At 44.6% G+C, this 23,919-nt stretch overlaps 2 protein-coding genes across 3 annotated transcripts in view; one reads left to right on the forward strand and one right to left on the reverse strand.

The window, feature by feature from the left end:
- LOC119392405 (sorbin and SH3 domain-containing protein 2-like) overlaps positions 1-23,919 on the reverse strand; it is a 231,434-nt gene that overhangs the window by 16,574 nt on the left and 190,941 nt on the right. Inside the window, exons 19-25 of one of the 2 annotated variants that reach the window (XM_049414575.1) lie at positions 15,539-15,654; positions 14,752-14,840; positions 12,584-12,718; positions 7,224-7,338; positions 4,859-4,969; positions 4,514-4,634; positions 869-911 (exon numbers count right to left, since the gene is read on the reverse strand). In XM_049414575.1, the coding sequence (XP_049270532.1) occupies positions 869-911; positions 4,514-4,634; positions 4,859-4,969; positions 7,224-7,338; positions 12,584-12,718; positions 14,752-14,840; positions 15,539-15,654 (730 nt within the window). The remainder of the gene's footprint in view (positions 1-868; positions 912-4,513; positions 4,635-4,858; positions 4,970-7,223; positions 7,339-12,583; positions 12,719-14,751; positions 14,841-15,538; positions 15,655-23,919) is intronic. The other variant, XM_049414573.1, reaches the window with a different exon arrangement.
- LOC125758034 (tigger transposable element-derived protein 6-like) lies at positions 2,198-3,906 on the forward strand. Its single transcript, XM_049414583.1, has 2 exons — positions 2,198-3,430; positions 3,476-3,906. The coding sequence occupies exons 1-2, from the start codon at positions 2,600-2,602 to the stop codon at positions 3,683-3,685; spliced, it is 1,041 nt and encodes a 346-aa protein (XP_049270540.1). The 5' UTR covers positions 2,198-2,599; the 3' UTR covers positions 3,686-3,906.

Genomic DNA, 23,919 nt, shown 5'->3' on the forward strand with positions numbered 1-23,919 from the left:
CCCCGTCCTGTGCTCAATGCACTCATCCCCACGCTACCCTTACCCACATTCTCATGGAATGCCCGGCGGACACTCCCCGCGGGGCCCGGAGCCACTGACCACATGGGAAGAATGAGAGACCCTGCTGCGCTCGACGGACCCGGCCAAGCAGAAGATCGCCACTGACCGGGCCGCCCACGTCATGGAACTGCATGAACTCATGAACGCATAGCGCAGTGGGGTCGTGCGGGGACCCTGGGACGTACGTGCCCAAATCCCTTGGTCAAATAAAGTTTTAACTCCTCCTCTGCACTACAGTAACTATGCACAAGATTTTCCATAGACACAGTTTTACTTTCTGATATCTTCTCCGATTATGCTTACATGAAAACAGTGACAAGTACTCATTTGAAAACAAGACAGTGCTAAAGACATGGACATGAAGTAAAAAGGCACACATGCCATGCTTTGTCTTTTCTGTGTATCTTTCCTATATTCACATCATCTGCACTTCCCACTGTTATAACTAAACACTCTGGCTATATAACTTTTTTACACCAGAAAAACTGAAAAAAAAAAGAGAGAATGTTTTGTATTGTAATGAAGTCAGCTGAAAACTTCACTAATTTCAGTATTTGTCACCGTGATGATAAACAGAATGGCTGAAAGTCTGGTGCTTACACTATATATATCAGTGAAAATATTGGCAGCAAAGCTCACATAATCTATTTGCACACATTAAAAGGAAGAGCAGAAGGCTCTTCCAATAAAAATCAATGGCAGTAAAATGTAGCAAAGCTTTAAGAAGTCTACGCCTTCAGGGAGTGTTGTGAAAAAAAAAAAATAAATGAAAGGTGAGTATGTGAATGCATTGCAAATGGCTACTCACTACACAGGACTTGCAGGCGGCTTGGGTGACACTGTCGTTGACACTGTAAGAAGTACACATGAGCTTCTGTATACAATGCTGAAAGAAGCACGGAAAAAATTCAAGTTTCGCAATCACGCACACCTGACTGACAAGGCTATGGCAGGGTGACCACCATCCTACTAGCGAAATGCGGGACACGCTGAGCAGGTTGTGGGTGGGTGGGGGTTGACACAGCACGATGAGAAATTAACTACAATAATTTATGTTTTAACTTTTGGCGAGCAATTTTCCCCCGCAATATTTTGTCATCTCTGAAACAGGGAAAAAAAAACTGGTGGGACAATTATCTATGCACTAGTGGTACGAAGACTGAGGAAGCAGCGGGGCTGGTGGCGTTGCCCTCCTTTCCCTCCTCCTCACCCTCCCTTCCCTTTCCCACCACTTGCTATACTCTACATGCTCTCTCTTTCTCCCTTTCTTCCTCTCTGTTTCTGTCTCTCTCTCTCTGTACTCATTCTCTCGCATTCAATCCTCTCTTTCTTCCTATATATTTCTCTCTTTCTTATTATCTCTCTGAATTCGTTCCCTCTCCCATCATCAGAGTTATTGCATTCCACGCCAGACAAATCGGCGCACGTGTTCTGGGAGTGAAGCAGGAGATGAAGACGACGACGAAGAGAGCGTGTGCCGGTTCGTGATACAGTGCAGACCACTTATAACGTAACCGCTTTTAGCGCGGGACCGGTTATAACGTGGGTTTTTTTGACCACCGATATGGCGCCCATAGAACTCAATGTATAGGCCGACCGTTTAATGCGTAGGCGCGCGAAGGAGAATACCGGTTATAGCGCGGACTTTTTAGGTGCGCGACCATAAAATCGGTGAACGGAGCACGGTTTGCCGGTGGCGTTCCCGGCGCGCCGGCACGTTGGGAGGGGGAGCGGGAGCAGGCGGGAGCGCGCAGGTGCGCACGTGGAGACGGCCGCGAAAAGGCAAGCATTGCGGAGGAGAAGAGAGGGTACAGTAGTGAGGGAGACGGGGAGACCTTGGAAGGAGGGAGCATGTTTTCGTCACCGTGGCAGCGTCCAATCCGGGTGAGCGCTGCGCGGAGTGCGGGACAGAAGCGGTGGCGTACTTTTTTACTTTTTTTTCTTCAACCTCCTTCTTTTGCCTCTTTGCATTTGTTGTGTGCGCTTCGCCGTGTCGTAGTTGGCGTCTGAGAGCCCAGAGCACGTGTGTTGTCAAGCTCCTGTCGCCATGGCGTCGGCGGCGTCTTCAAGCGGCGTGAAAAAACGCCGTGCCTTATCGCTGGAGACTAAGGAATGCATTATTAGGGACATCGAGAGTGGGCTGAAGAAGGCGTCGGTGGCGGCGAAATACGGCATTTCCGACACGACCGTGTCGACCATCTACAAGAACAAGGACAAACTGCAGCAGCAACTGCAGCAAGATTCGTCTTCCCTGTCACGGAAGAGAATACGTACGTCGAAATATGAAGACGTGGACGCAGCGCTGTTCAGGTGGTTCCGCGAAGTTAGGGCTCAGAGCATCCCAGTAAGTGGCCCCATGCTCCAACAAAAGGCCAAGTCTCTCAGAGCTCTCTTAGGCCACAACGACTTCAATCCACTTAACGGGTGGATCCAGCGTTTCAAAGATCGCCATGGCATCAGCTGCAAAGTGGTGTGAGGAGAAAGCGGCGATGTCGACGACGAGTCTATCGAAGTCTGGCTTCGCTTAAACTTGAAGAGTATGCTGTCCACCTATACTGACAGGGACATTTATAATGCCGATGAAGCTGGCTTATTTTATAACCTTTTGCCCAACCGCACGCTTGCGCTGAAAGGCGAGGCCTGCTCCGGCCGCAAGGTCTCAAAGGAGCGCATAACTGTATTGTTTTGCGCTAATTTGGACGGGAGCGACAAGCGCCGCCTCTTTGTCATAGGTAAATCGGCAAGGCCACGTTGCTTTAAAAAGCGAGAGTGCCTGCCAGTGACCTACAAAGCCAATAAAAAGGCGTGGATGACGCAGGATTTGTTCACCAGCTGGCTTTGCAAGTTTGATGAGGATATGGTGGCAGAGAAGCGACGGGTCATACTTATCCTCGACAACTGCACGGCCCACAACGTCAAGCCGAAATTGAGCGCCGTCAACCTAAAGTTTTTGCCTGCCAACACGACAGCAAAAAGTCAACCTCTCGACCAGGGTGTCATCGCAACCGTAAAGGCTCTGTACAAAAAGCGCATTTGCGAGAGAGTTTTGCTGAGCATGCAGCAGCAGCAGCCTCTTAAAGTGAACTTAAGGGGCGCAATTGACATGATGGTCGCTTCATGGTGGCAGGTAAAGGCCGATACCTTAAGCAAGTGTTTCAAGAGGGCAGGCTTCGTGCGCAATGCAGAGACTCTGGAAGATGATGAGCAGAGCGACACTTCGCTCGCCAATGAGACCCTCAACACTGACGACGTGTGGTCCGGCCTCATTGACAGCAACTTTGTAACCGCCACCGACACTTTCCAAGAACTTGTCGATGCCGGGGAGTCGGAGCTTTCTGTCTGCGAGGAAGCGAGCACAGATGACGCGATCGTCGCAGCGGTGCGCGGTAGTGCGGAGGTTGCAACGGACGACGAGTCGGACGGCGAAGACGAGGTCGACCCGACGCCAGAACCAGATTTCTCGTGCAAAGACGCGTTGGAATACCTCGCAAAAGTGAAAACGTACTGCGCAAAGAAGAGTTTGAGCGAGAAATCGCTTCAGTGCTTAAGCTTTGTAGAGGACGAAATTGTTCGTAGCGCTGTTCACAAGCATCGCCAGACGAAAATAACGGCGTTCTTCCGTTGATGCCGGACTTGAGAACTTCGTTTCCGTGCTGTGTTGTGATTGTGTTGAATGTGTCTACGAGTGAAAAGTGTAGTAAAGTGCTTTTGAAAGGTGGGTTGCTCTTTTGGCATAGGCAAAGGCCGAAAAAAGCATGCTTTGGTTATAACGCGGTACTGCTTATAGCGCGGATTTTTACAACTCCCGTGACTTACGTTATAAGCGGTCTACACTGTAATGACAGTTCTCTGATTGTCACCACACAGCATAACAAAAGGCTTAACCACCCTGCTGTAATAGAGCAAATAGAGCAGAAGTTAAAATACATATCTGTGTTGAAGTTCAAAACATACTTGCCGCCAATACATGGCGGAACGGTGGGACGGTGCACGCAACTGCCGCCAGAAGCATCCGTCGCCGCCATGAAGCATGCGGCTAGCTGAATTTTTCAAAAACTTGGAGTGCTTGCAGCTGCCACATCATCAAATAGGGGGGACAGATGCAGCTGAACTGAAGGTGCTGCCGACTACTAATACTAAAGGGTGAAATGCGGGACATTTTTTAATATTTTCATATCTCTTGCGGATTGCGGGACAATAGCCCTCAATGCGGGACAGTCCCATGAGTCATGGGACAGGTGGTCACCCTGGTCTACGGTATGCAGCAAAAGTGTGAAAGTCCCTGCAATTGTGTGCATTTGTCGATGCAGGTTAGAAGGTAGCAATGACCTTGGCATAAAGGAATTGGGCCGACAATGCTATTCTAGCTGCCATGTTGGAGTACCAGGACTGTGAAAAGCTGCTTCGATCACATAAAGAGCAAGCTACCCATAGAAGGCTTTGCCAGACATACCTATCTCTTGTGGCTCTGATATGACCTCGAGGTATGCAGCAGGACAGATACCACGCTTGGTGCCCATGCGGCCCTCATACCAGTTGGAGTCGACTCGCCGCACCAGCACCACTGTTTCCCCCTGTCAAATGTAAAAAAAAAAGGAGGCATAACTAATGATGTCATGACAACAAAGAGCCCCATACTGATACTTCTGCACTCCCAAAGGTCTCCCAGAAGATGCACAAAAATGGAATTGTGCAAAGCCAAGGCTGAAGGAATGCTTAGATGAAGCCTAGACTATGAGTCCTACATCAAAAATGCAGAGTTTAAAAAGAAGAGATGCAAACTATGTACAACACGCACCCTGAAGAGAGACAGCTCGGCGGGCGTTTGGGCCGAGAAATTGAACTTGGCACGAGCCAAGCCTTCCAAAGCACGCTTTGGCTGCAAGTGTGCACTTTCAGCGGGGATCACCTGCAAGGCACGAAGAAAGCAAACAAACTAAATGGACATTTTGACATTAAAAGTCAGAACTATAATCTGGCGAATTTTAGCCAACATCACCACCTCTTTCCCACAGTGCTAAGATATAACTCATCACAGCACCAAGATATTGCCTTGACAAAATTAGTTACATCAAACTAATTATGCTATGAAAGAGCCATTCAATCAAATCTAAGCTGTGAGGTTGCAACAATTTATTTAGGTGGTGCACATTGAAGTACTACTGCATAGGTATAAGTTAGGCTTGTGTGAGTAGTAAATTTTAGGTTCGAAGAGAACAGTGATTTGGTCGAATAATTTATAATCGAATTTGAATAGTATATATCACATATTATAAAGAAAAATGAGCATATCTGTCATGACTCAACAACCTGCACAATATTTTAAAAAATTGAAAGAAAGCATGTGCAAATGCCGTTTTTTTCAGTTCAGAAGTGGAAGCAACTTTGAATAGTAGTAGGATTTGACTTTCGGTAGAATGCAAGTGATAACCTGTAAAATATGTTACGTTTTAAAATTTACTATACTTAGAGCATATAAGCCAGTATAACGAGCTTTTAAACTTAAAAAATGATGAATCGATGTGAGGGTACTTTGATCATTTAACCTTGAAATGGGGCTTTGCGGCAATGCGGATTTCCCCTGGAAAGTTGTATTCATGGTACAGCCCCCTGCACAGCAGTGAAACCACCTTTACAAGGGAAGGGGGGGGGGGGGGTTTACATGCGACGGTTTATGTACGTCTATTCGTTCATTTTGAATACTTCAAAATTTAGAATAATTTAAATTCATTTCAAAGCGAATTTGAATACTGTAATATTTGTTCAAATATTCGAACTACTCGAATATTCGCACAAGCCTAGTATGAGTCCTTCCGTATGGTGAAAATCACTTTGAAAGCTTGCAAGTTCATTTGCAAGAAAATTCTAGAGATATGGCCATGAATATTGAACAACCTTTCTTTAATCAGAAGTGTCACATACTGTGCAATGCCTGTGGTTGTGATGACTGCAGTAAAGATAATTATAAGCACAACCCGATGCAAAATTTTGTATACAACTGAGACAGGAGCTGTGGTCCCAGCAGTTTGTTTTGGCAACTCAAACAATGTTGACCTCTTCACTGAGGTTCTAAAAATATGGGAGACAACACAACCCCTTCAATCCCATTATTTATTGGGCTACCTGCATGTACAGTTCTATAACTGGGGTTTTATGTATAAAAACCACAATATGACTATGAGGCGTGTAATAGCAAGAAAGTCCAGATTAATTTACATCACCCGGAGCTCTTTAATGTGCACTTAAATTCAAGCAGATGGTGTTATTGCATTTTGGCCCCATGGAAATGTGGCCACCGTGGCAGGGAATTGAAGTTGAGGCCTTGTGCTTACCAACAAAACACCAATGCCACTGAACCACTCCAACAAGACTTCATATGCAGTAGCCAGCACAAAATTACATACTGTCAAAAACTTACCCCCAAACAAAAGCATGTCATGTGACCATTCAAGCAATGCACTTTATTGAGTAGCTTAAGGCAAGTGCAGTAGAGTAAACGGCACCTGAAAACTAGTATTTATGCAGAGAAAAATGCCTACATCTGTAAACATAGGTATGAGCAAACAATTTTAAATGAGCTTCAATATCTTGAACGAATATAGAGAAATATACACCAGTTCGGCATACACTCATGGAAGCAAGTCTGATGACGGGAAGAGAGAGGCTTGGCAAGCCACAAGAGATACAAAAACGAAAATTGCATGAAACCCCAGCTTACAATTTAGGTATGTGCCAATTAAAACAGTGTCACAGACTTTGTCAGCGTCTGCTCAATGCTAGTTAATTGTGGATTGCTGAAAAGCGAGCTCATGGCGATTCCGAAGCGAGAAAAGACTCAATACGAAAACTTCACTCTACATTTTTTGCCACACAATGGGCCCAGATAAATGACAATAACTTGAATTTTTCTATAGCCGGCTTGTACCATTAACTCAGTGCGCTGGGTGAATTTCTCACTTGTACAACGAAATTTCATAATCCTCCACTAGCCCATCCACTATTCCCCAACTCTGCCTAAAAATTAAAAACACTGAGAGGGGCATAGAGAGAATACCCAACCAGAATTAGCCTCATATTAATTTTCCTGCTGGTAACACTGAATGAAAATGTAAACACATAGGGCCACACTGTGGAGATGCTGCTCCTCTCCAGTAGCTGCTCACCTCGACGTAACTGACGGGGAAGATGCCAACGAGGCCGTGGTGCTCCCCTTCGTACCAGTTGGCATCCACTTTGCGCCGGATGTAGACAAGGTCACCTTTGCGCAGGTTGATCTCCCTGCCAACACATGGTCACCAAAGAGGAGAAGGCACACTTTAACCAATCCATCAATGCAGTGCACACAAATGCCTGAAGCCAAAAAATGTCTTGACAGCAACAGGAGGGTTCACAGACAACATGGTCAAAGTAAGGCCAAGCAAAGTACGCAGCGCTAATGAATGAACTGGGTCCAACATTCTCAAAGAGCGCCTGGGACATATGGGAGGCAGTGCCTCCTCTCTTTTTCAGTGCCTGGGCGAATGCTCTCCTCGGGCCGTCGAGCGTCATCCCAAGTCCTCGCTCCTTCACCCAGGCACAGAAAAATAGAGGAGGCGCTGATGGGAGGATTTGCAAAGCAAGAGTGCCGATTAAGCTGGCCACTTGGGAGTTAGTCTACCAGTCTCACCACGAGGACAGTCCTGGCACATTAAGAATGCACATGTTACAAACAGTAATGGAACATATGGTACTTTCTCTTTAACAGTGCAGAACAATGGCAGCTAGCCAGAGCATTGGCTCCCACACTAATGCTTGAGCTGTGCAAGCCAGGGTACTGTGACACCAGAAGAAAAGCATTAGAATGAAGGTAAGGTGAGAAGAAAAAAATGGAGACAATAATTGCATTCGTCAAGCTTTGGAGGTGATTCAAACTGCAAACAATCTGGCTGCACAGTACAGTAGTAAATAGGTGGCTTTCCCCTCCGCCCACTAGATATGCCATGTGGTTCTCTTAACATATCTGCAAGGCAAACACACAATGGTAAATACACATATTTGGGCTTTTATGAGCCAAACCCTTCCACAATCTGATAGTGAAGCTCCCCATAGTAGGACACTTCATAGTAATGCAAACATAATGTTGTGTTCTGTTACAGATCCAAAAGAGCATGCTATAGAATGCAGGGCTATACATGTGCCCGAAGAAGTGCTAACATTATGAGTTTGAAAAGTTGGAGTGCAGATGTGGCCCTCAAAGGCATCTCCACACACAAAAGTAATAAAACTAATTTACCTTGAAATGCCTCAGTGGAGTAACAAGCAGGCATTGGCACTGCTGAGTTACAGAAGCCAGAATGGCTCGATGATGATTCATGATGGCAACAGATTAAATGGATATAAGGTACCAAAAATAGCCCAGTGGCAGTCGAGTCAGTTTAGAATTTGGATCAATTCAGGAAAAAAAGCTGATTTGGAGTAGATTTGAAGCAGGCTTGGAGCATAAGGAGCTGTGTTTTGAAGCAGGCTTGGAGCAGACAAAACAGTTTGGGATCATTTGGAGCAGTACAGTCTTACTTTTTGGTGCATATTCTAATTAGTGTGCAAATAAAAAATGCTAGTGTAATGTAAACAAGGAAACAAAACGTAGAGTCACAGAGCAGCCATCAATCAGGCTCTTCACACAAAAGAATAAGCCACTGCAGTAGTTATAGTGCTCGGCTGCTGACCCGAAAGATGTGGTTTCAATCCCGGCCGTGGCTGTCACATTTTGATGGAAGCGAAGTGCTAGAGGATATTTAAGGACTGCTACAAACCCTGTATAATAAACACCTAGCTATGGAGTAGGATAAAATTAAACAGAACCTAAGAATTTCCGTCTCGTAATTATTCTTACTGTATAAGTGTATTGTGAACTGCTACCTTGAGTATGAATTCAAAGACCTTGAAGCAGGTGAAATAAGAGTGTTCAGAAAATTTCGGCACAAATACTGAAAGGAATAAGGAATGGTTGCCCTCTATATCACATTAGAACACATGGCTGTAGATGAAAAATGCATATCATTATCACAGTACCTGACAGAAAAAGACATGCATGATGTGGTTACTTGTAAAACAACGTAAAGCATTTTCTTCCTCCATTAAGCTGATATATACATCCTCATCATCAGCCTGATACGTCCACTGCAGGGCAACGGCCTCACCCATGTTTCACCAATTAATCCGGTCCTGTGCTTGCTGCGGCCTCGCGATCCCCACAATCTTCTTAATATCATCTGCCCACCTAACTTCGTCTCTCCCCCTCGCGTGTTTGCCTTCTCTCGGAATCCTGTCAGTTACTCTTAACAACCAGCAGTTATCGTGCCTATGTGCTACGTGCCCTGCCCATGCCCATTTCTTCTTCTTGATTTTGACTAAGATGTCCTTAAAGGGACCGACAACCTATTTTACTCAACCCAGTTTCTTACGGCACAACAAAAAGCTCCCCATCGGTAGTGGTTCAACCTGCAGCGGCTAATTACAAAAGAGCGTGGACATTTTACAGGCAGAATTTTTCGATCTGGGAAGCCACTAAAAAAGTTCCAGTCCCTCCTTCAGCAATGCTGAGAAATGATAGTGATGCCAATAGTTTTCCTTGGAAAATATTCATTACTCTCAACATTCTACTTTCACAAGAATGAGTGCAACTATGGTTAACCAGCTTCATTTTGACGTTTTCAGCTGTTCTTTAATATAAAAGGCAGGTAGAAAAAGTTTTCCGAACGCTTGTTGTCCTGTGAAGTCCTTTTACTGTCTCACGAGCCAGGCGCTCCTTGTACTTCTCCAACTCGTCGGCAGATGATATTAAGGACTTTCATGCTGCTGCTCATGAGCATTGGATCATACGTCAAGCGAAGGTGGCGCCACTGTTCTGTACAGTACAAACGTAGGTGTAGCTGCACATTTTAAGTTAGAAAAGATTCTAATAAAAGAAGTGTGCTGCATTTCAACACTAATATAGAGATAATTAACCGCGTACACCAGTAAAAGGTCACGTGAAGGGTATCATAAGCATCTTCGCTTTTTTGCCGTGTGGGTGCCAAGAGCCATTTTTCCAGACTTTAGTGAAGAAATAAAAATATAAATCCGTGTTTATTTAGAAAAACAAGGTTCATTCTAGCCAATACAATAGACAATCTTTCCATTAGTGAGGTTAGTGCAATTCGTGTTCTGAGCGGTTGTCTGTCTCCTTAACATCTGTTTCTTCCCTGACCCAACCAACTCTGCTCTCTTTTTGTCCCTTAAGGTTACACCTATCATTTTTCTTTCCATGGCTCGCGGCGTTGTCCTCAATTTAAGTTGAACCCTTTTTGTAAGCCTCCAGGTTTCTGCCCAGTAGGTAAGTACCAGTAAGATCCAGCTGTTATATGCTTTATTTCTTGAGGGATAGTGGTAAACTGTTATTCATGATTTGAGAATACCTGCCAAAGGCGCTCCACCCCATTTTTATTCTTCTAGCTACTTAAGTCTCTGGTTCAGCTCCGTGGTCACTACATGTCCTAAGTAGACGTATTCCTGTACCACTTCCAGTGTCTCGCTGCCTATCGTAAAGCGTTGTTCTCTTCTTAGACTGTTGAACGTTACTTCAGTTTTCTGCATATTAATTTTCAGACCTACCATTCTGCTTTCCTTGTCCAATTTAGTAATCATAACTTCCAATTCGTCTCCTGTGTTACTCATCAAGGCTATGTCATCAGCAAATCGCAGGTTACTAAGGTGTGCTCCATTAACTCGTATCCCTAACTTTTCCCAATCTAAGGCCCCAAAAACCTCCTGTAAGCATGTGGTCAGTAGCATTGGGGAGATCATGTCTTCCTGCCTTACACACTTCTTTATTGGAATTTAATCACTTTCTTTATGGAGGACTATGGTGGTTGTGAAGCCACTGTAGATTTCTTCCAGTATGCTGTACATGGTTCGTCCATGACCTGATTCCGCAGTGCTTGCATGACTGCTAATATTTCGACCGAATCAAATGCCTTTCATAATCTATGAAAGCTATATACAGGGGCTGGTTCTATTCCGCGCATTTCTCTATTAGCTTATTGATAGTGCGAATATGGTCTATTGTCGAGCAGCCTGCATGAAATGCTGCTTGGTCCTTTGGATGATTGCATTCTAAGGTGGCCCAAATTTTATTAGCTATTACCTTTGTAATAAATCGTACCTTTGACCAAGCACGGTGTTAGTTACCATAGGATGGTAGGGTCTAGAATTCGCCTAGACTTGAGGAAGGAATGAAATCAACTGGTACACAAGAAGCTAATCAATGATTTAGCGCTAAGAGGAAAAGTACAGGAATTCCGGATCTCGCTCTAGAACAGATACTCGGCTTTAACCGAGGAAGCCGACCTCAGTGTTGACGAAATGAATGATAATCTGACAAGTATCATAACAGAGTGTGCCACAGAAGTCGGAGGTACAGTCGTCAGACAGGACACTGGCAAGCTCTCCCGGGAGACGAAAAACCTCATTAAATGTCAAAGCATAACAGGCTCAAACCCAACAGAGAAATAGAACTGGCCGAGCTTTCGAAGTTAATCAATAGGCGTAAGGAAGCCGACATAAGAAGGTATAATATGGAGAGAATTGGACATGCTCTAAAGAATGGACCAAGCCTAAATGCGGTGGGTGAAGAGAAAACTGTGCACAGGAAAAAAAAAACAACCCCACATATTCACTATGAGACAAGGAAGGCAACTTCATTACCAAAAATAGTTAAAATAGCTGAGGAGTTCTACAGAGATCTGTACAGTAGCTGGGGAAAGACAGGGGAAGTAAAGAAAGCCTTGGAGGGAATGCAAAGAGGCAAAACCGCTGGTGAGGATCAGGTAACATCAAATCTGTTGAAAGACGGTGGACAAACTGTGCTAGAAAAACTGGTCACCCTGTATACGACGTGTCTCTGGACGGTGCGGGCATCAGAATCTTGGAAGGATGCCAACGTAATCTAAATCCATAAGGAAGGGGACGTCAAGGACTTGAAAAATCACAGGCTGGTCAGCTTACTCTCCATAGCAAACAAGGTGTGTGCGTGTGTGTGTGTGTGTGTGTGTGTGTGTGTGCGCGCGTGCGTGCGACACTGTGAATGAGTGATGTGCCACGGCTCATACGCCATATTTTTATTCTATTACACAAGCACTTCTTCCTCGTCAGCTTCTCCTGCCATGGCTTGTTACGTCTTTCTCTCTCTCTCTCTCTCAGTCACACACACACACACACACACACACACACACACACACACACACACACACACACACACACACACACACACACACACACACACACACACACACTACTGCTTTTGTTGAGATGCACTGCCAATACCATGAGGATGTGACAATAAATTTCGTGGTACACTGCATAATACTATTTATGTATTACATAAATGAAGAATATATATTTTCAGAAGAATATGTTAGTACACATAATCTAAAAAATACTATTAGCATTGGTAAAAACCACACAACACAATAACATCACAAATTTAAAACGTAAGACCACTCACTTGGGGGATTGGGCAAAAAAGTTGTATAACACCTTCGCCAGGGTTTTCGGCTCAGATGGTCGGTATGTTCGACTCACGGTTGGCTCGAAAGAGTTCTCGTATCGGTCGAGTGGGATTGGAGACTTTTGCGATGGCCTGTGGCAAAAAGATCCACTGCGATCACTGAGAAGCTTTGTTACAGGAAAGCAAAAAGTCGGGCAGAACTATCGGAACTAGTTTCACTGTCAAATGTTGCATATCAGAATGTAGCTTGTGAAATGCACACTTGTAGGAAAGCCAAGCTTTTGAAAGTTGAGTTTCAATAGCTGCCTTCACCTGCATTTTTTGACATAAAATGCAGGTCAAGTACGTCATATCACTGCAGATGCAGCTGCTATTGAACAAGTTGCAATTTATGAAATATTCTGAGCTCATTAACCCCTTCAGGGTTTTCGCCGTACATGTACGGCAGAAGCTTCCTGGTACCAAAGGGTTTTCGTCGTACATGTACGGCATAGCGTTTATTTTTAAAACGCGCGCCTTTTTCGATCATTTCTCTTGCTTGGCCTGTGCTGCCACACTTCGGGAATATGTGGAATTTTTTTCATGCGCCGATGTCTCTCCGTTGTATTTTTTTTTCGCTTCCCAAAACGGCGCGCCGCGTATCGCTTGCCCATCCGAGCGCGTTCGCGGGGCAGCTGGTTTAAAGTGCGCGCCTTTTTTGATCATTTCTCTTGCTTGGCATGTGCTGCCACGCTTCGGGAATACGTGCAATGTTTTTCATGCGCCGATGTCTCTCCGTTGTTGCTTTTTTTATGCTTCGCAAAATGGCGCGCCGCGCGCTGGCTATCGCTTGCGCAACCGAGAGCGCCCGCGGCGCGGTTGGTTTCAAAAGCGCGCCTTCTCCCATTTCTCTTGCTTGGAATGTGCTGCCACGCTTCGGGAATACGCGTAATTTTTTTAATGCGCCAATGTCTCTCCGTCTTTTTTTTTTTTTTGCTTTCCAAAGAGGCGCGGCGGCTTGTAGCCTCGCATCAGAACGTGCGCACGCGGTCCAGCTGGTTTCGGTTTCGTCCTTCAGGTGGTTTGCGCTTCTCGCGCCCGCAAAGCTGATGGCTGTATTGGTTTCTAATCTCTCAAAGGGTGACCGCTTGTTACTCTCTCGTTTATTGCTCCCCGGCGCGCGATTACATCTGTTTCCGTGCGGCGCTAAATTACACAAACGACGCCGCCGTGATTGCGTTTCCTGTTTTGGGGTCTCGGAAAACTAACTACGTCTTGTTGGCGATAAGACGAAGTATTACTGTAGCTTTTTCACTCGTTTTGCTTTCCGGACGGGCGCACAACCATAGTTTTCTTCCGTGCGCTCACTGACGCAGTTCGCTTACGCTATGAAAGCGCGCGCTGGTTGCGCTGCTGCCGGTGAGTTGAGCAACGATTCTTCCGATGCGGACTATTCCCCAAGTGCCGAATCAGAATCTGATTCATTGGATTTCAGTTCGTCAGACGAGGATTTTTTTACGAGTTCAGACTCCGATGACGATCCAGGAGCGACATCTGAAACGCGTACGCGGCGAGCCATGCTTCAAAGACTATCACACGCTGAAAAATTTTTAGTGTTAGAGCACGAACGTTTTCAACCGGAAATGTACTCTGGTGCGCTTATTTTTGCATGTCTGTGAGCTATGTTTAATGCAATGCAAAATTTGTATTCATAAAAAAATGTGAAGCTTTTTTTTAGGATTCTGCTTGATTTTACTACAAATAAACCATACTGTGTATGTAACAACAAAACTGATTTTTTTGTCACTTTACGGTCACGAAAAAAATTTTTAGACAATTTTTTTCTTAAATAGAATTGTCTGGAGAATTTATTTCAGCAATAAAAAAATTACACATTTTTGGACTGGATTTCGCGAAAAAATTCGACCCTCAAAGGGTTAACAGACCACCCCCTTCCCCCCACCAGATGTCGAGAGAAAATGCAGTTACTACTAGTTACATGCCCCAAATTTTAGCACTCAGTCCCAAGTTGTGTCAGGTGTGTTGTAATGGGGGTGTGGTCTCCTCCTATTGACCCCCTCTAAATCCACCTATGGCAACTGCTTTGGACATCTGGTGGTAACAGTCTAACAGTCAACATCATAGAGCACTCGTAAACTCGGTGTGCAAGGGAAAATACAACTCACAACAGGTTGTCATTGTGGCGCCTCATTTCCAGCTCTGCCGACTGACGCTGCTGCTTCTTGTGGAACTCATCCTCGTAAAACTTTCGCATCTGTTATGATAATGCACAAATCAGAATTTCTGCAGAGCTTCTCAAACCACATGTTCAACCCAACATTCAGAACGTACGAAGCTGGTTAGTATCAAGCACACTGAGCTATTATCAGGCCTTCTGAGTTTAACATAATTAACAACTATAAGGGGCCACATAAATTACAGGTGCTCAAAACTTTCACTAATGCTGTCATGAATAGTAACCACGTTCAGTCCCATAACGGTGCTGAAGTCACTATGTTCAGTCCCATAACAAACTCAGATGGAGACAGTAAAGGAGAAACACCACCGTATTCTGCAACTATGCAGGCTACACTGCTGTTTAAACAAGTAGGTGACAAGGACCAATCGTGCAACGAGGAGCTGTGGAATAAAGGTGGAGTCAAGCAAGACCTGGTAAGCCAAACACATAATAATGTTCAAGGCCCTTTGACATGCATGATGTGGCAAGCCTTAGGCACGAATGACGATCACACAAGAATGCTCACCTACTGGACAAGGGCAGGCTTTGAAAAGCCACACTGCCAGAAAACAGTAACAAAGTACATCTTTTAAAACGTTTTTTCTATGCAGGCTGCTACAAAGACACTGCAATCACATCCCAAGTGTAATAAAACCCTTCTGGAAACTTTACGTGATTTCGAAGTAACTGGCATTAAGCCTTCGGTTTAAAAATGGCAACCAGTCAGCACTCACAGCAGCTTCTTGCCTCCGACGAAGCTCTTCTTCATCAATGTACTCCTTCTCCTCTGTGCGCACAGGCGTCTGGTAGTGAATGTTTACCTGCGACTCCAGGTAGCGGTGAAGCTGAGCTGCACAGCATATTACACCACTGTGCAGTTACAAATCAGGAACAAACACATACACGGTGACCACTCAAATTGCATAGTGTCACCATTTTGCAGTAAAACACATCATTGAAACAAGGTCTCAATTACAACAGATTAAGAGGTTCCCTTAGACTGCAATAAAAGATTAGATTTGCGGCTGGCAACAGACATGAAATGCAAAAGCGAAACACTCTTTTTGTAAATCTGTTTCCCCGAACAATTCACTCATATATCACTTCTGTGCTTTCTCCTTCCATAACAACATATTTTAAAAATAATTAGTGCTGTAATGCACTCAACATGTCAAATGGGCTAAGCACAAGTGGAAAATACTGTCGGAATGAGCAATAGTTAACAACCAATGAGTTCGAGCTAGTTGGTACTGCATAATTGACCAAAGTTAACTCAAAATGTTTGGACAAAAGTACAAAAATGTACGGACAGGCACTAAGTTCCAAATGAAAATTTATTTCAAGGCGAGACATATATATCATATATGTGTGCCTGTCCGTGTCCTTTCGCCCAAACGTTTTGCACTTAACGGTGGTCAAGTACCAATGAGCAATGCAATTCAAAATGAACTGAAATTTTCAAGCACATGCTCCTTTAAAAGCATGTGCTTGAAAGATGTTCTTGGTACAAATGAATTACAGTTGTCTCCTAGGAATTGCTTGCCAGTTCCTGCATGTGCCATGCCCAATACCCGCTGTGCACTAGTTCCCCATGTGCTTCAGGAAGGTGTGCCTTGAAAGGGCATTTTACCTTGCATATGACACAATAATACTGCTTGCACTACTAGAACACAACTTACTACTGATGCTAGCAATGGGCACTCCCTAATTTGCCAATTTATAGAATACAGTCTTTCTATGGAATCAAGACTGTGGTGGTGACAAATGTGCGTTCAGTTTCGCTCAACAAATTTCCACTGCATCCAACTATACCAAGGAGAACTTTCTGTATAAATGAAGGGAAAGCAACGCAAAGCGCACGCATGTGGTAGCACTCTTGAAAAAAGCTCCACATTTTCCTCGTCATTAGCTTAAGCTGGAAAAAAAAATTTTATCTCACTCACAACAGCGAAATAAAATAAGACAAAGCACTCTACTGATGATTAAACGTAACTTTTTTTTTTTGCTTTTGCCGTCATTATTCAGGCAAACATGGAACCATTGCATGAGTGAACTAAGCTTACACAGTATTCACTTTAACAAACGAAAACTGCTATGAAAAGCAGCCAGACAACTTGTTAAAACAGCATAATGCAGAAGTTCCAGCCCTGTAGCTCTCTACTTCAATGCCACAGAAAGTTTCTCGAGAGTATAGGAGGTGCATTAGGAAATGGCCCAATACGAGAACTCATTAAGGCAAGATCTGACATATATAGGTTCTGCCTGTGGGGGTGCTATCAACCCCTGTAATATCGTTTTTGCCTCATGGCGCCCGCGCATCGTAGTAAGCGTAGTTAGTTGCCGCCAAGAAAGGTGGAGCTGTGGTCCCGAAGTGGCACCGCCTGGCGGGAGTGAGGTTACACAGGGCCTCGAGGAGGGGTGCCGATTCTCTTTTGGGGTTGGCAGCGTTCGTGGACGGTCACCTTTGGCGCGAGGTCCGTAAGGGTGATTCCGCAGCTCGGTCCCACGGACTCATGCAGTGAGTTGAACGTTGGCGACGCCGCATTTGTGGTAGATTGTGTGTGTTATGTTGTTTGTGTATTGTATTGGCATTAGGACATTTGGCATGTTACTCCAGTTGTTTGTTAGATTTAGCTGGTGAGCTCACCGTTATGTAAAAGCTTTTAATAAATGTCCATGTGTTGGTTCGTTTGCACGACAGCGTGTGCTGTGTTTGTATGTTCAGAGAGCGGCTCTCTTTCAGACCCCACATGCCTTAAATAAAGATCTTGACAAGTTAAATAAAGAAAGACACTGACAATTACAGTATCCTCCAATGCAAAATTTGAGTGCAACAGCAGACAAAAAAAATGCCCCAGTTGCCTCGCTCAATCTTTAAAAAAAAGTGTAAACACGGTAACATGTTGCTCACATGTAGCGCATTGTCTAGTGGCAGTGGTGCAGGCGAAATAGCGCGTGCGATGTGCGTCTTAAGCCCATGCCAGCACTTCCTTTTTGCAAATGGCTTTGGCGGATGCGCAGTGCTTTGGTTCCATATATGGAATCAGTGGACGCACCTGCCATAGGCCTTAGTAATGATGTCGTTGGCGGCAGGGTGACGGCACATGCTACTATGGCACCACCTCGTAGCAGGCCACCGCTGCGGAGTACATCTCGTGCAGCACCCTGCTTTCCTCCTCACACTTTTGCCACACTCTCCTCCTCCCCTTTCCCCCTCACGCTCTTTTTACTATCGCTGCCTTTTCCCCTCCTCTGCACTCCACACTCTCTTTATTGGTTCATACTTCAGCCGCAGTCATCTTCCTCAGCCGCCTTTTATACATGACATGCTCCTGTGTGGTTGCCTCGTGTTGAGTGCTGGTAACACAGACATCAACGCTAAACGCAGGAATGGGCGTCCAAATGTTGCACTCTAAAAGTAAGACTTGAAGCTTGGTCAAAAGCCTTTCTGCAACATCCGTCAATGTATAGCTAATGTGCAATGTAATCAAAATACAGACGAACACTGGAGAATAATTGTTTCGGTATTCCAGAGATTAAACATTTAGCTATGCACACAAGCATATCGAGTTAGGATTTGACTGGTTGCTTGTTACTCCCTCCCCAACGCTACACCTGCCCTGTGTGGAGTGCAGTTCATGGATAGCCCTAAAGTTCCTCCAGCCATATGGGACCATATAATACCCCGTGAAATCTTTGCCTGAAGGCATTTGTCTATTAATCAACAACAACAGAATGTTCCCACTGTGACAAGAGAAACACATCCATGACCTTGTTTGCTCTTTCTATGAAAATGTGATGAAGAAAGCTGTACCTACAATGCAGACACATTCTCTTTGGGCTCAAGCACATTTCATTAAGCGGAAAAATAGAGGTGACAATACTTGCGTGCCTTTTCAAATGCAACATTTAAGGCTTGTTTGGCCAAAAGAATAAAAACGGGATGTCTGCTACTGTTATTGTTACCTGCTGCATGCAGTAGAAACCTGCTTCCCAATGGCACTCACAACCAAAAGCTAATTGCCAAGGATGTTGGCAACCATTGAATTAGATGTTCCATGGTGGTGTATAGGTCTCATATTCAATGCCACTGTCTCCGCTTTTATGACGTCCATCAAATGAAATAAACAAAGAAAAAAGAATGCCAAGGAGGTGCTGCGAAGCAACAGCATTACCAAAACAAGAAAAAAAATAAAACAAGAAAAAAAAAGACAAGTTCTTAAATAGCTGTCACCACATGCTACTATACAGGTAATGGGGCATGTGTCTTCCTACCTTCGTATTCGTCGAGGTCAGAATTGTCCGGAGGAGGGTATGGTCCAATGACGGGCTCTGTTCACAACGACACACACACACACGAGGTGCGGCAATTCAGTGATAACCCCAAGCACCTCAACAAGACACATGTCCCAGCAATGGTTGCCAGAGCGGTGTTTTGACAGCTGGGCCACATAAAACGGGGTCTGGGCCAACAGTGCCTCTTTGGTTATCAGATAACCCATGCAGGGAGTGTGCATGCAAAGAGACAAGCCTCATGCAAACAAGCTACACTCAAAGAATTGCAGTCATAACAGCCCTTTCAAAGAAGGTGAAGGAAAACAGACTTTGCGCTACCCGCCAATAGTAGCGGCCTCCTACCGTTACTGTGCCTGGCACATAGCACTGGTAGTAGCACTGATGGCAGATGCAGCAGCACAGAAATTACCTCTGTGAGCACTACAAGATATATGCACATGTTAGGTGCTTGCATTTCAACACGCTAGCTTACACACAAAGATAGACTTTAAACAAGCAGAGCAGTGGAGGACACAAATAAGGCACTGGAACACCTTTGTAAAACTAGTGGGAGGCAGTGCACTGCAAAGCAAATTTTGAACACTCATACCAGTGTGTCAAGTGGGTAAAAATACTAATTACATATCTTTCTTCCAGCCACAGCGGACTACACACGTGCATTCTGAAGTTATGCATGTGTGTTACCTCACAGGCAAAACAAGCAATAAAGACTGGTTATAGCGTTCACAGTGTGGTAAGGCTATAAGTAAGAAAAATCCATATTTAATCTGATGAAAGCCTAAGTATGTGAGACTAAGCATGCTTGCTTCCCCAGCTTGGTGTTGCCAGAAGGAGGCAATGATTCCCACCATCAAGGGCTCTTGTCAGGCATAGGAAACGTGCCAGCCACTAACGGTGTCTTGCCTCTGCAGACCTATATTTATAAAAAAATAGCTCTGCATTTCATTTTGCCAAAGTTACACCGATCCTATCTCAACCTCTTAGTCACTACTATGTACACGGAAGGCAGAAGTTAAGGGCAAGATGGAAGCTTGAAGAGATGAAAAACTCGTTAACACGGGGTGTCCCCTGGAGCCTGGCTCCAATGACACCCCAGGTTCAGAAATTTTTTATCTATTACATACACGGACACACAAATTCACTAAACACTGTAATGAGATGTCAAGTCTATTAAAATGAGGTTCAAAACCTTTCAGGTATGGTGCCTGTCACCTCAATAAAAAATTTAGCTTCAGCGGATTCACGACCATTTTCACTGAGGTAGTCCCTATCCACACATATCCACCTGTCCCAATGTTCCTGCTATGTTTATAATGTGTCTTTCCGGGAAATGCTGGAGATGAAGGCATTACTTGAGAGGAAGCTGTGCTAGAGCACTGCACGGGCCTGGGCTGGCCTGACAGCTGGGCTCAGGCTAGGTCAGGAATTTTCGGATAGAGCCCAGGCTGGGCTCGGGCATGTGAACTTCGAGCTCGGGTCAGGCCTGATTCAGGATTATCATAGGCCTGGGTCTTGCACAAGTCGGTAATATGCGCGGGTATGCTATATATAACTGCGTGAAACCACCTAATATAAATACCCACCCTTGCATAATTTTGAGTCGGAGATCGTTTTGCGTAGTAGCACTGTGCAATGAATCGCCATGAGGTATAACAAGATGGCCTGCACTAAACCAGTTCATGAACAGCTAACCAGTGTGGCGAAGAGCAGCTCGCGAAGAGATGTGGAGACTCGCAGTCCACAAGTTGCCCCCTCTAGCCCCTCCTCCCTCTAGCCCCTCCTCCCCCTCCCCCCTTCGACTTTTGAGCCCGGTTATTTTTAACAGACAAAAATCACTTCTAAGCTGACAGACGTCTATACAGAGACATAGACTATTATTCCATGCCGTACCTGAGAAGTGCTTAATGCTTAATACCCTAAATGTTGAAACAAAAATAGCAAAAGCCTAGGTTCACTCATATTACAAAACACATCACTGGGCCTGGGCTGGAAAAATCTGCTCGTGCAGGGCTCTAACTTATATTGTCGATTGAAAACTTGACACCATCAATTGGAATGAAGCCTAATCAAGCAATAAGACATACCTGACCTGTGTGAAATGTTGTTCCACATGAGTGTTACCTCAGTGTTTCACCAATTTAAACTTTATCAAACTATAAATGTACACCACGTTAGTGACCTAACTTGGGCATTGTACGCTGCAATGTTCTTTAAAATCCTATATTAAGTGGCTAGCGCTGTGTACGTGAGACAGCCAGCCATTCCTTCGCTTATATCATACTGCAACTATTCCCCCAGTGAGTTACAGGCGTAATACCCCGAAGGTATACAAAAAACGGGCGCAATAAGCCGAAGATGTATAAAAACGCCAGTGTGAATCATGGCATCGTCACAAGTTCTCACAGATGTCTCCAAGAAATTTTCTACGTGTGGTATCTTCACAGTAACCGAGAATTAGACAATTCCCTTATTCTTGAGAAACTGTCAACTTTCACCAATGCCTCGTTTATGCTCAAGGGCTTATAGCTGGCTTAACCAGGCCAGGTTGGGCCGGGTACGAGTCATTTTTGAAAACACTGTGCTGGGCTCGGGTGGGCCAGAGTATGGTACTTTCAGGCCCAGGCCAGAAAAATAAGCCCGTGCAGTGCTCTAAGCAGTGCTCATTAGGGGTGTGAAGCAACACACAATTTCTGCCCGATTTCTGCCTTCACTGTGACAAATGGAAGCCCTTCATATTCAACATCAGCCTGCAAATCGCAAGAAACATGAGAGGACTAGTCAGGTGAGCATCACAGATGATAGCAACATTTCTTTCTGGTGAAAAGCTTATTGGCAAGCTCTAGCACACTAAGCAGCACAAGACGACAGTGTATTGAAGCAGCACAGCGTCTAGTATTGTTGCCACCAAAGATTAGGACAATCTCTTAGCACATTCTACTTCGGCTACTACAAAGCCTAAAGAGAGACCACAGAACGGACTGCCCTGCTTGTTAGGACAATTTGTACATCATTTCCTTGAAACCAAGGAACACAGGAAACCTGACTTCGCTCTTTGTCTTACTTAGTGGAGTTCATAAAGGTAGAATTCCATCTTTGACTCAGGCTGATAGCCATTATAGCCACTTTTGTTGCCAACAATAACCCTTAACATAAGGGTTGTCTGTGAGATGGCCACTGAAAACTCAATCAATCATATCAGCATGTTAGATTGTGCCTGTGTCTTCCACTTCTTCTGGTCACCTTTTTTCTTGCGCTTTACAATTGGAGTATAGATTTCCAACACGCCCAGCATTCATTACTTCTAATACATGTGCGCAATAGACTATTTAGTAAGTTTCACTTACCATCATGCTTCAATTAAGTACAACTGCTGCTTCTGACACAATATTACTGTTTCACTCCGCCATGTGCAAAGGCTGCTGGTGATGCACATGGAGTATTCTGGGTAATGCAAGCATCTAAGCTTTGTGCAAGTTAGAATGCGTTCCACGTCAACGCCGCTGTCAGTGGCACACATAGACGGCCACATAATTACAACAGCCACAACGATGCGGCAGACAATAAAACAGTCCCCTCTACCCAATGTGACACAATGCTAGACTGTAAACAACCCTTTACTTTTCACAGAGTTTCAACACTCTTCATAATATTCCTGTTCCTGCGCTTAGCTAAATTTGTAAACACTAGCTGCATCAAGCCAAGCAACACTGCCTACCTACCACTGAAGTACAGCATTACAACTGTTGCCAGATGGCAGCACCAAACTAAAAGAATTTCAATCACACCTCGTAAATGAGTAACATCACATTATGGATTTTCGGTGTTTTTGACACAATGGGAAATGTGAGAACATTGCCCATTGTGAGAACAAACCAAGCTCAAGAAAAGCACTCTCTTATGAAGCGATTCTGCTATTCTTTTTCTACTTAGTTTAAAAGCCTTGTGGTTCACAAAACAGCAAACCTTTATAGAAAACAATAGGCAATTTTCCAAGGGATAAAAGCACATACCACATTATTCACTACTTGTTCTGCTTAGCAACACGAGATGCTTACATTGTGATCATTGCGGTCATTTTTTTTTTTCTGCAGTGACTGCATTGGACTTGTGCGCTCTAACCTTCATCGGACTTGCGTGCTCTAGCTTCATTGCACTTGTGTACTCTAATTTCATTCGTCTTGTGTACTCGAACTTAATTAGAGTACACAAGTTGGAGCACTTGCGTGCTCCGACTTGTGTACACTAAGTGGCAAGCATACTTTAGTATTCACTGTCAACTACGTATTTTCATGTGGCGGAAAACATTGCCCAAAATTTACAATGGCTACTGTTTTATCAGCCAGTCTATGTCACCCCATGAAAGTTTATGCACCTGCCTGTTCTGCAACCTGACAGTGCTGCTTACAGCCCCTACTTTGTGGCTAGTGCAACGTCAGCCAGTTTTTTTTTTTTTTTGTTTCAGGTTACAACACACTGGGAGAAAGGCCCACGCATGCAAGAGAAGTACAATGCATCGATCATGCCACCACATACCATGATTAAGCCAAAGACACATAAAACGAAGGACATGCAAGGGTGCTGAAGAGGGCATGTAGACAAGATGCAGCGAGACCGATACGCAATTACACGTTGCAGTCATCATACAGACAATGACAGACAGGGCGAGACGACAGAGATGTTGGCAAATAAGCTCCAATATACGAAACCGCTGTGCTGTTGCATGTTTGACTCCAATAGGCTAGTCTAGGAACGACAACAGGGAGTTGAGAATAACAATTTAAGGAATCACAGAAACCAATTGACTCCTGCATCATGGCAT

The sequence above is a fragment of the Rhipicephalus sanguineus genome, chromosome 1 (assembly GCF_013339695.2).
Source record: "Rhipicephalus sanguineus isolate Rsan-2018 chromosome 1, BIME_Rsan_1.4, whole genome shotgun sequence".
Taxonomy (NCBI): Eukaryota; Metazoa; Arthropoda; class Arachnida; order Ixodida; family Ixodidae; genus Rhipicephalus; species Rhipicephalus sanguineus.

What these genes read in the sequence shown, in the direction of transcription:
- LOC125758034 (XM_049414583.1), top strand. Translation starts at nt 2,600, where the DNA reads ATGCTGTCCACCTATACTGACAGGGACATTTATAATGCCGATGAAGCT. An exon ending in CGAGCACAGATGACGCGATC is followed by an intron (nt 3,431 to 3,475) that starts GTCGCAGCGGTG and finishes ACGGACGACGAG; the next exon opens with TCGGACGGCGAAGACGAGGT.